Here is a 12,298-nt window from a genome sequence, read left to right on the forward strand (position 1 = left end):
TTGGCTTCCTCTCTGACTCACTGTAAGTGCACGGGGAACTATTTTTTGTGTCAGCCCATTCAAAACTACGCTGTTTTTTTGCAAGCTGGTGCCCTCCTAAAGCAGTTTTCACTGAGCTGTCACAGAATGACTACGTAATTTCTTTTTTGAGTAGCTAGTTTCCAGAAGAGAGAAGTGAGTAATTAAAACAATTATTTCAACTGTTGGTTTCTCTCTGTTTTGTTAGGTAAGGATTTTATAAATCTGCTCATTGTTTTTCCAGTGTTCTGGCTTAATTGTCCAGAATTCCAGAGATCAACCAAATCCTTCAAACTTTCTAAAAGAAAGTGGCATAAAAGCAGCAAACGGTTGCTTTTGGTAACAGTTTGCATGCTTTTGTTGGCATCTCTGTCTCTCAGGAACACCTGAATATAAACTATCAGTTCTCTCGGACAGGCTGAGCTTAGTTTACCACCTGGAAGTAGGTCAGGGTAACTTTCTTTAGGTGCCTTTGAAAAGCAAGTGTTTCTCATCATAGCTTTTTAAGGATATGGACACACAAACAAGTTACTGTGGAGTAAGCTTAAAGTCTGATACTTCATCACCGGCAGCTAGGTCTGCTTACCCTTCCTTTGGCAGTAAGCATTAACTTATTCTGTGTTATTGTACTGTGCACTGGTGCAGTTTTTGCACCAGTGACCAGCGGGAAAGGATCCTGTGCACAAGCAAGTACCATAACAAATTAAAACATTGGCTCCAAAAGGGCTTTTGGTCATCTCTTAACTCAGTCAAGCTTGGGTCTGGTGCAATGGTGACCTGCCCGTTATGAGCTTTTGCATACCATGACACATCTGTGGTATATAAATATAAAATACAAGATTAGAACATCCTCTAGTATATGTGAGGCTGTTCTTTTTCCATGGTGGTGTCCCTCAGGAACTCGACGGTGGAAAAACTGAGTATTCAGGAGATGACACAGAACTGAATTGAGACATCTACTTATTTCCGAGCTTGAAAAACCAAGACATGAGGCTTTTGGGTATATCAGCGTCTTGTCAGGCTTGTAGAAGGAATAAAAGAACTGTCAATGCATTATTCAAATGTGTTGTTAATTCAAATCTGAAAAGTTCTGCCGGAGGAAAGAAGATTCTTTCCTTGTGACAGCCACCCTCTGACTCTGTCAGATGATTTATGAATTTATTCAAATGCCACATTTTTTCATACTAACGACATCCTTTCTGCTTTGTTCCTTAAGCAATGTCACAGAGAGCGACAACACCAACCCAACTGAGAGCACACCTGTTTCCTGCTACCCTTGTAACATGATGAAAACCGAATCCAAAGAGCCTGAGAGCACGATGCCTTTGGGAAGCCCCTCAACTGAAGCTCTGCCTTCGAGGTTATCTTGGCCAAACCATTTTTCAGGAACTGCTGAAGGCCTGAATAGGAGTGATTTCCTGCTCGATCCGAGCAGGAGCTACAGTTACCCCAGACAGAAGACTCCAGGTACGCCAAAGAGAAACTGTCCAGCACCTTTGACTTTTGACTTCGATGGGTGTGAGCTCCCAGCGGGGTACTCCCCGCTGACCCCAGCAGAGTTCACGAACACCATCTCTAGCTGTCCAAAGTCAGCAAGTTACTCTCTAGACTGCACTGATGAGAAAACTCTGGGAGTCAGCAACACAAAGCAGAGCCATTCATGTCCTGCCTTACCTCCTCGGGCACCGAAGTCAAGTGAAGAGAAGACAGTTACAGACATGTGTCCCTTGCCGCTGAAAATAGATGGTGCCGAGGAGGAGTTGAAAACTGGCTCTCCGGACCACTTGGAAGATCAGTATCTCGTTAAAAAGGGCATGCAGGATACGTTCTCTGTGTCTTATCCCTTCTCGTCTCCCCTCCACCTCCAGTTAGCACCACGATCTTGTGGGGATGGCTCTCCCTGGCAGCCACCCACAGACCTTTCTGGACTCTCGATAGAGGAAGTGTCTAAATCGCTTAGGTTTATTGGTCTGTCGGAAGATGTCATATCATTTTTTGTTACCGAGAAGATTGATGGCAATTTACTGGTTCAGCTTACAGAAGAAATCCTATCAGAAGACTTTAAGCTAAGCAAATTGCAGGTTAAGAAAATACTACAGTTCATTAATGGCTGGCGGCCCAAGATGTGATGCCAACTAGTTATTAGTGAAACTGTACGAGATGTGCTCGATGCACTCAGCTAATACATCACTTCCTGGTTTTTGCACTAAAAGCCCTTCCTGTAAATAGTAGTAGAAAAATTCTTACTATGCAGATAAACATTTTTGAGTGGTGAACGGATTTTTTTTTTTTTTTTTGGTATGTCAATAATAAAGGTAGAGAATCTGCAGAGGTGTGCCTTGTGCATCCCTGAACGTTCAACAGCTGCTAAAAACTGGACACTAAGGGAACTTTTACTCCGTAGTCTGTTAAGACTTAGTCGTATTTATTACTGAACAATTTGATGCTGAAAGACACACACCGATCCAGTTTACAGTTTTGTGTTAACTGCAAAAAAAATGTATTTCTTATGGGATTACTTCTGTTCAAATAATATTTGGCAACATGCTGTGACTTTCTTCCGTTTCTGTTAACAAAAAGCATGTTCAGATATACAAAACCATAATTTTGACACTACATCTGAAAATGTTAAGAATTGCTGTGAAGTGCCACTAATACACTATTCTTGCAGCATATTTTTATTAACAGTATCTTTCTGAATACCTGTAATGTGGATGCATTTTACATGTTACTTTAAGCAAAAAGAGTTAAAGGTTTTTAAAACCAAGAGTCTTGCTTAGCTCGTTGCCCAGAGGGGAGGGAGAAGGGGGACTTTCCTACTGAGCCACTCTGCCCTGGCCAATTAAAAGTTTATGACCTGTAGATTTCAAAAGTTGCTTTTGTAGTCGGATGGCTGGAGTAAGTAGCATGACTTCTGGTCGTGCAGCTTTCTCATGGGAAAGGCAGTTCAGTGCACAGACTCCTCTCGGCAGATCCTGCCTGCCGCAGTAGCCTGCTCGAATAGCCTTGCTCTGGCAAAAGGCAACCCTTTATATTTCCTCTGCTGCTATGTTCATCTGAAAATGCGTTCAATGTGCTATCCTATTCCTGCGGTCGGATCTGTGTGGGAAGGTGATAGTACTCCTGTAGGATGCCTTTGAAATAAAGCATTAGTGAGGTGGGAAGAGAAGCAGCACATGGCACGCTGGTAAGAAGGGGCCAAGCGAGGGTTTGGGCCGTGCCTTGGGAAATGCTTGTGATGTTTAAGTTCACCTGTCTTGTTTGCAGTGGGCTAGGAGGATGTGGGTGTCAAAGTGGGAGGGACTGTAGCATCTTAAGATGTGCTAATTCAGTTGCCCGGCTGCAAGAAACCCACTGCAATAGATGTCACATGGAAGTAGCAGTCAAAAGGGAGCACGGAGATGGGAAGGGGACGGTAGGCTGCCCCTGGAGACCTTTCAAATTTAACTGCTCAGAAGGCTAGAAATAGGATTAACTTTTGACAGTCTGTTGCTGATTTCCTGTGTTTGGCAGATCTCTCCGAAATGTGTCTAAATAACCCCAGGATCCTCTGCTTTTGTAGTACTGAATGCAAGGATTTGCGGAGGTCCTTAAGAAACAGTCTGTGGTGTCCATCCTCGGCAACTGTGCGTGCCCAGGATCCTCAGGTGGTCAGAGCCAGGGATGCTGGAGCAGCTTCACCTTCACCTGCTGCTGAGCAGAGCCCTGGCCAGGGTGACACCATCACCTGCCTTTCTTACCTTTTTGAAGTACAAAAAATTTCTCCTTTTCCATTGTAGGGCACGTAGTGGGAGGATCAAGAGGAAATACAGAGGAGGGACAAAAATGAGAGGCTGCTTTTGCCTGTTTCCTCAACCATATTGACTCATTAAAAAGAATTTATTTGCAAATGGAATTTTATATTGCCCAGGCAAATTTCATGTCATGTCTCCATGCCAAAGCCAAGATGCATCATTTGTCTTGCAATAATGCAAACCACCAGTTCCCAACGAGAGAGCAAAGCCCAATTGATGTGGGTACTAGAAAGCAGTGAGCCAAAAAATATCCCAATAGAAAAACCCCAAGAGTTCATAATCCTACTCTTTTTCTTAATGTATTGACTTTTAGCAACAGATCAATAGCTTTCTCCGGCTGTGTTTTAATTAGCGTCCTAAAATATTTTAGCTGCAAGTAAGACTAAATCAAATTCAAGTACTGTTCAAATGTGTATGCTTCTTGGTAGGCATGTGCAAGTTGAAGTCAATTGCATTTTAACTCTCTGTATGTCAAATGAGCGCTCAAATTTGAAAGGGCCAAATTTTAAATGTTGGGTGCTTCTCTTTGTTTTGCTTGACTTGTTAATTCCAGGTAAAAAAAATGTAAAATGTCTCTCAAAAAAAAAAAAAAGGAGAGATGGCAGTGTTGGTAATATTAACATTAAATATTTTGAATGCCCCCAGGATATTACCATCCCTGAGAAAACAGTGTTGTTTGTCTACAGATGGATACCTATTCTGTTATCTCTGCTTACCTGCTTGGAATGTTTTTTCTTGCAAGCAGCCTGGTGGAATTTGCATTCATGAGTGTGCTTGCATTAACATCACATATGCATAGACCAAAATACAACTGGCCTGTTGAAAGGCCCAGAAGTGTGCAATGATTTCAGAAGCAGATCCTGTGTGCAAAAGTACGGCTAAAACCTCTAATTGCAAACTTACTGTTGATGTCCTTCCAGTTGTCTTGTTCTGGCTTGGCCCCACTTACTTATTTTTATGCATAATATGTTAGCATTTGACCTTTTCTTTTCCCCTTAGCAGCTCATCACCTTAATTTTCCAAGCCTTTTTTAGTGATGTAGGTGTTCCTAACCTTTGTGTTGTGTGAATTACAGGGCTGTGGGATTGAGCCACCCACTGTGATGCCCAGGCTGGACTGAAGCGTCTGCTCTGGTGAAATCAGGAGAGGGATGAGCAAACCAGGCAGCTGGAGTATGGTGGATCAGCCTCTCCACTGCAGTGCAGGTAGCCAGGCTGTGGCAGCGCTGATGCCCATGGGATCTAATTTACTTGCTTTCCTCTTGAGCTTTGTTGGCATGTTATTAGGGAGTCAGGACCATCTTTGGCGCTGTAGAAGCTGGTCTGAACAGGGCAGACTGATGTGAACGCGTTGGTCTCACGGGAAGGCCCTGGCAAAAAAGGGATGGTGGCACCTTTGAAATGGGGCAGGAGCAGAGGAGTCCTTCAGGCCTTGGCAGAGAACCACACAGTCTCTTCAGAAGGATGGGGTGTAAAACCTGGAGGCTTAAATCTGTAAAAGGTTACAAAATGCTGCATTGCTTATTGTACTTCAAGGTGGAGGGTTACTTTAATGTTCCTGCTGTGATTAGGAAGTGTCTAAAAGCTCTGGGGAATATCCCTCTGATACGAACTTTTCACCAGCTGATATGAATAGGAGGAGACAGCACTCGGCGTTTGATAGGACTTCCAAACCGTCCTAGCAAACCGAGCAGTGCCAGGGCATGGGCACTCTCTCATGGGAGTCCCTTGCTGCTGAACTGTTGATACGGGCTCTTGCCTGGTTTGGTGCAACCCAACCAGCCTGTGCAGTGGGTGATCCCAGACAACTCCCAAGCACAGCTCAGAGGTTAGCAATGGGGGAAACCAGCCTGGCCTTGGAGAGTAATGGAGTTCATCTGTGTTGACGTGAGCTGTGTTGGTTGTCCTTGGCGCCTGAGAGCAGGCTCTGGCCCATTTTGTCTACTAACAGAGATGTAGCCAATGAGTTCAGATAACACGTGTCATGCCAGAGTGGACTTAAAATCTTTTACTTTTCGGAGGCACTCTGCTAAAATAGGCCAACTCTAACCTTGGACTTCTTTCCTCAGATTAAATAAATGTAAGGCCTCTGGTGCTTATTCAGTTATGGGTGTCTGAAGTTGTGTGTTATCCTTGGGGGTTTTGTTTATCTGGGGGTTTTGGTAGCAAAAAATCTGGCATGTCATTCTGTATGGAGCTGTCTCTTTGTCCTGCACCAGGAAATACATCCTTTCTATGCAACAGTTGCGTGGTGGCGCAAGGACTGATGCTCCCTTCAGTGGCGAAAGCTGGATTCTGGCATGGGGGCTTCTCTGGAGGTGGACACAGAATTGGCCAGGGAAGGGATGGGGAGGAAACTTGCGGGGAAATACTGGTTTCCTTTAAAAGCTCGTTGTGCCTAGGCTTAAGATTCTTTGTATTGCTGCCTGGCTGGCTAACCAAAGCTGTATTGAAATCAACTCAAAGTGCATAATTGAGTTTTTATTCTTGCTGTATCGTAAAAATTGCCTACAGCTAGAAACTTAGACACAGAAAACATTTGGTCCATCCAAAATTAGAAGGAAAATGTATTTTGATGTGTACTTTGCAGCTAGAAGCAAGAGTTTGAAGTAACTGTATATTACACAGGGTTTTTTTCCAATACAACAGCTTTACTTGCCACTTTAATTGACTTTATTCCACAACAACAGCTTCAAGAGGAACAGCGTAAATAGCGATGCTGTCTCAAAAACCACCGTGTTTCAAATCTGTCTATAAATACTTGAAGTGTTTTCTCCTATGTTTTCTTCTTGAATCAACTCCTTGATTGTCTCCCCGCTAAATAAAGTGTGCTGGCACCAGTTACTTGCGTGCTGCCCGGCGGGGTGTCTGCCTGCAGCACAGGTCAGCAAAGTCCTGCCTGCAGGCCAGGCAGGGGCTACACCACGCTACTTAAAAGCCGAACACCAGCCCTATCTGAAAGGACAAGGGCTTAGCCCAGCTCTCCTGGCTCCTCTTTTTGATGCTCTGAAATTGCAGCGTTCCTGTGTACGAGCTAGTAGGTACGAAAGAAATCGCAATCAAAGTGAGGGATCGTCCATGTTGTTCGTGGTATTAGGGATGGCAGGGCAGTAGGGAAATGCAGGCCCCTTGTTGAGACCTAGCAATAAATGACTCTTAATTTGTTATGTCTTAAACTCCTAATAGTCTGGGAGTTGTTCAGACTTTACCATTTCTGTTCATAATAACCAAATTTTCAGCGTGAAAATCTGCAGAGTGATTCTCTTGACTTGGACAATCTTCTGAATTATATTAAAAATATGTGTTAGTTCTTAGCTCTTTAGATTCACTTTGGGTAGGTCAAAAAAGTAACACTTGGGAAAAAAAAGAGAAAGCCCCAAAACTTTGGCTTAGTACATTTCCGTTATAAAACGAAGCATGTTTTTTGTGGAATTCTGTGCTGTTTTGGGCTTTTGTGTAAAAGGCTGAAGGCAGATTATTATTTAAACCAGGTGCAAATAAATATCCCTGTAATGTATATGAACAAATTTAAACCGCGTATTGTAATTATGTAAACTGTATATTAAAGACACTATTTTCATGATATTTCAAATGTGTACAGAATTTGTTGTGCTAAATCGGTCGGGTTGCACGTATTATATAAAATGGTTGGTTTTCATTTAGTAATTTCACCGACTTATCCTCTTGCTCATCTCAGTATAATTCGGAAATAAGCACTTCTCAAATAGGGAATTCACAAAGTAAGATTGGGATAACTGAGAGGAGCAATCAGGCTTTTGTATTTAACTTCTCAAGACACATTACTTTTCCCTGTCTTGTAATTTCACTTGATCCCCTTCAGCAAGAGCATCGAGCTGTGTGTTCCCCAAAGAATTTGTTGCCAGACAGCTTTCCTGTCTCCAGCAGACATTCACCTAAAACATAATTTTCCCGAGCCCTCAGCCTATTATCTTTGTTTTAGAGAAATGTATTCAATTATAATTTGGATATGCTTTCAAGTGCAAGACCACGCACAAGTATTTCTGCTTTGCAAAAAGTCTCTGAAGCATTTATTGGGTGGGGAGAAAATTGGAGACAAAACAATGTTGTGCTCTAGGTTGCCTGTTCACATTTCCTCCGATACTGGCAACAGGGGGATATGTCAGGTCTACAACCATCCACATGTCATGCAGATAAGTTGCTGTTGTACCAAATTCCTCTTGGGCTGAAGCTTCATTCACTATACATGTATTAACTAGGCCAAAAGAAAGTTTACTCCAGCACAACAGTAGTTGTGGAGGGTTTTATGGAGCGCCTCACATGTTTGAGAAATAAAGCAGGGCAGAATCTGCCACAGTGGTTGCCATTGGATTTGAGACAGATGGAGTTTATTTGCCTCCAACCCTCACATCTGGGAGAGGGGAGAAGAGAGTCTGGAGGCAGGATGTGCATGGTGGGAGGGGGGGGGCGGAACAGAGAGAAGCAGAATTGCTTTCACAAATTAAGAAAAATCTCATTCACCATGAGCAGGGCTGTCTAGGGCACATCTCTGCTCCGCCCTCCAAAGAGGGGAAAGGAAAATATTTAATTTTTTGAATGCTCCAGTCAGTTGACTACAGGCTGGGCAAAAGGGTCTCCGGGAAAGTATTCGATGCAGGAAAGGGAAGGGAAGGGCTATAGCCCAAGTCAAAATGGCCAACGTGGCCATCTCCCTATCAGGATAGTGCTGTTCTAAGGCAGGTGTTCTTTGTTTATGTGTATTATAGTAGTCATCGAGCCTGAAATAAATCTCCTGTCTGACTCTAGTCACCATGGCTACCTGTAAATGTGAATAAGGAATACAGGCAAGGGAGGGACCTAAAAATGCAGCTCTTATCTTTTTGGGAAGTGCAAGCTTAACACTTGTGGACGTGCTGCTCCTCTTGGTATGAGATGTTCGCTAATTAGACCTTGTCTAGAACTGTTAGGCATGTATGGACCCTGTTCTCCCTCTCCCTGGGGCTCCTGTCCTTGAGTCAAGATGCTATGGGATTCAGGATATTGAGAGAGCCTGCCGTCCTTTCTCATGACACCGGTGACTAGTGACTAATCACTTAGTTGCAGTAGACTGTGCTAGCTCAGGTCGTTGCTAGCTTGGGGCACTCTGCACCACGCTCTGTTGCCTAAGTATAAACATGCTTTGTGTCACCAGATGCACGTCATATGCAACCACTTTCTCCTGTGCACAGGGTGACCAAAAGCTGCAAACCTGGGTGGAGCTCTCCTGCTTTCCCTTTGTTCCATGCCGTGAGCAGATGATGGGATTTGCCATTGCAGAATGAACAGAAAATCTGGGCTCCTTGGGCAGTTGCCCTCAGAGATTTTGCCCAGGCCCTCGGTGCTGCTGGACCATCTCCCTAGCAGCCTTGCTCCCATGGCAGCAGGATTTGTAGGGGTTCCCTTGCTAACCATTGCCTCTGCCCCTACGGGCAGCTGTTGGAATGGCAGCTCTGGTGGTTGTGCAAAAACTCAAGATTAATTGTATTCTGTACATAGATCTTTTTTTCTCCTCTTGCCCGTAATTGTCACACTCAGTGAAGATTTTTGTTGAAAGTTGACAGTATTTATATTTTTATTCAGTTGCCTGGATCCAGTGTTTCTCCTTTGCCAGGATAAAGCATTGCTATACATTTTCACTCAGCACAATGAAGAGCTGACGTGAAGAGTGGCTTTGAGAAGGAGTTTTCTTCCCGTTCTTGCCATCAGATTCCTAAGGTGGAAAGCTCAAGATGGGTAACCAGGCTGCCACAATGTGAGCATAGAAATATGACGCAAATCTTTATTTATTGCTCAATGAGTCCTCAAAATGCCCTTGACTCCTGGGTGGGACAAAAGGAATCTGGTGCCAAACACACTTGGATTAAATGAAAACCATTCCTGACAGGGATTCTGGGGTAGGAGGAAGAAGAATAAAAGGAAAGAAAACAGGGAGGAAGGAGACAACGTATTTAAGATGCCAAGTCTAAGGAGCTGGCAATGAAGCGAAGGGACGTGTCCTCTTGCTTTGTGTGGCAGTGGCTGCTGTAGTACTTGTATGTGCCACACAGTGTCAGACTGGCACACAGCTGCTGAAAGATGAAACCAGCTGTAGGGGTTGCAGAGGGTGATAGATGGGCTCAGAGATCGCCTTAGGACTCTCTGCCAATCCCATAAAAGCTCTGCCACAGGAAGGAGCTGTTTTAATTGTGCTGCTGCTATTCCATTACACAGCATCAACAATTATTCTTAATGAATATGGGGGTCAGTGAAGCAGGTCTCCAGGGCTGGGTTTCCAGTGGATTAGTGCAAACAGAAAGCAGGAGGAAGCTCTAATGGGTTGACACTGTTAAGAACTGGCAGAAGGTCTGGCAGAGCCCTGAAGAACTGCATATATCTTGGCTAATCTTATTTATTTAACTGCAGCTCTGCAAGTGGGAGAAATATGTGACAGCTAGAAACCATCCTAAATGCTAGTCCTAGATAACCTTTGCTCCTGAAGAATGAAGCACAGGCCATGCTGGTAACCAGCCCTCCAGTTTTCTCCTGAAGACAATGGGTATTTTTATTCTTCAAAAAGACTAGAAAATCACACTGGATTAGTATTTCATAGAACCATAGAATGGTTTGAGTTGGAAGGGACCTTTAAAGATCACCTAGTCCAATCCCCCTGCCATGGTCAGGAACATCCTTCACTAGATCAGGTTGCTCAAAGCCCCGTCCAACCTGACCTGGAACACTTCCAATGACGGGGCATCTACAACTTCTCTGGGCAACCTGTGCCAGTGTCCCACCACTCTCATCGTAAAAAATGTCTTCTATCCAATCTAAACCTACCCTTTTTCAGTTTAAAACCATTGCCCCTTGTCCTGTCACTACACGTCTTGGTAAAAAGCCTCTCTCCATCTTTCTTATAAGCCCCCTTTATATATTGAAAGGTTGCTATAAGGTCTCCCTGCAGCCTTCTCTTCTCCAGGCTGAACAACCCCAACTCTCTCAGCCTTTCTTCATAGGAGAGGTGTTCCAGCCCTCTGGCCCTTTTCATGGCCCTGAAATTTCTCCTTTTACTAACAAATCAGTGAAAATGCAGTAGAGATGGGAACGGCCCTCTGTCTACATCTGTCCCACATAGGTTGGTGACTGGTCTTGCCTTACTATTGATTTCTCAAACATTTTTGTCTTGTGCTTCCTGTAATGAAAGGCAGTGATAGTTAAACACTTTTCTTTTACCTATCTAGTAAGCTTTCCAATAACCCTTCCTTCCTGACTTTAAAAAAAAAAGTAAGGCCACATATTGTTTCTTCTTTTGATTCTTCTCTGCTGCAGCTGGTTTACTGAAAAAAGAAAGTGTCATTCCACAGGGTCTCCAATGTTCATTTTTCACTTCATAGAATTCTATCTGAGCTTCTTGTGCAATGCTAAAAACTAGGACTTGGAAACTGAGCCTGCACTGGGAGCGCGGCTGGCCAAGGATAAAAAGCCCACTAATTAAAAAAGCAACAAACAGTACAAATCCAGGTTTCCCAGCTTGACCTACAAACCCAACCCAGCATATCCTTTCATTTTGTCACCCTCCTTGGCTACCTTTTGGCCTCCAGAGATGGACCGGGTGCCTCTTGCCATGGGTGATGGGGAGCTTTAACCTCTGAGCTTCCATTGCAGATAAACTTGGTTTTGGCTTCCACCATGCCTGCAAACCCTGAAGGAATCAGGTAGGGCAATATCCATTTAAAAATGCACCTAACTAACATTTATAAAATACCCCACTGCTGCTGAGCAGCGAGAACTGTTTTGAGGACCTTTGGTGGAGTTTCTTTCATTCTTCTTCCCTGGTTCTTCTTGTGTAAAATGAACCCATCCCCATGCCCAGCGTATGGCATGATATTTCTGCTCCTACTGCCCTGGAAGTGGTTTGGTTATTTCCCCAGTCTGGGGATTACTGAGACACCGTCAGCTACACTCTAGTTGTACAGAGTTCAGTTTCCTAAGCATGTATAACGTCACTTATATCCAATAACTAGCAGCTGGAATTTGATTTTTTGTAGCTTATCCAAATGGTTTGTGTTCATATTTCCTTAACCTAGTGTTTTTTATAAGAAAATTGAAATATCTACCTAAAGTAAAACTATATAGATGATCCATGAAAATTGGTGTCATCTTATTCCTACTGATGGCTTTAAACAGAAAAAAAAACAGAAAAGGGCAAAGCACAAGTAAAAGGAGTTATATTTGGGCTGCAGGTTCTTACTCTTAAACTTGAAATCTCAGGGCTGATCATGAACCTGCCTGGAGCCATGAATTTCCATATACAAGATGCAGCTTTGAAATCTTTTTCAAAGTCTTGCGTTTGAACTTTGGAAAACCAGAGATGAGAAGGCAGTTTCTAAAGGAGAGAGGAGAGGCCTCTCTGTCTCACTGCACCTTTCATCTCCAAACACAAAGGACCAACATACAGAAAAGGAGCCAGCGTAAGCTGAGCTGCAGCGGCTCAGC

At 43.7% G+C, this 12,298-nt stretch overlaps 1 protein-coding gene across 1 annotated transcript in view; it reads left to right on the top strand.

Annotated features, from left to right (window-relative positions):
- GAREM1 (GRB2 associated regulator of MAPK1 subtype 1) overlaps window positions 1–7,388 on the top strand; it is a 105,652-nt gene extending 98,264 nt beyond the window's left edge. Inside the window, exon 6 of the mRNA XM_072852560.1 lies at window positions 1,235–7,388. Coding sequence (XP_072708661.1) covers window positions 1,235–2,147 — 913 coding nt within the window. The 3' untranslated portion in view covers window positions 2,148–7,388. The remainder of the gene's footprint in view (window positions 1–1,234) is intronic.
- The last annotated feature ends 4,910 nt before the right edge of the window (window positions 7,389–12,298 follow it).

The sequence above is a fragment of the Ciconia boyciana genome, chromosome 2 (genome assembly GCF_034638445.1).
Source record: "Ciconia boyciana chromosome 2, ASM3463844v1, whole genome shotgun sequence".
NCBI lineage: Eukaryota > Metazoa > Chordata > Aves > Ciconiiformes > Ciconiidae > Ciconia > Ciconia boyciana.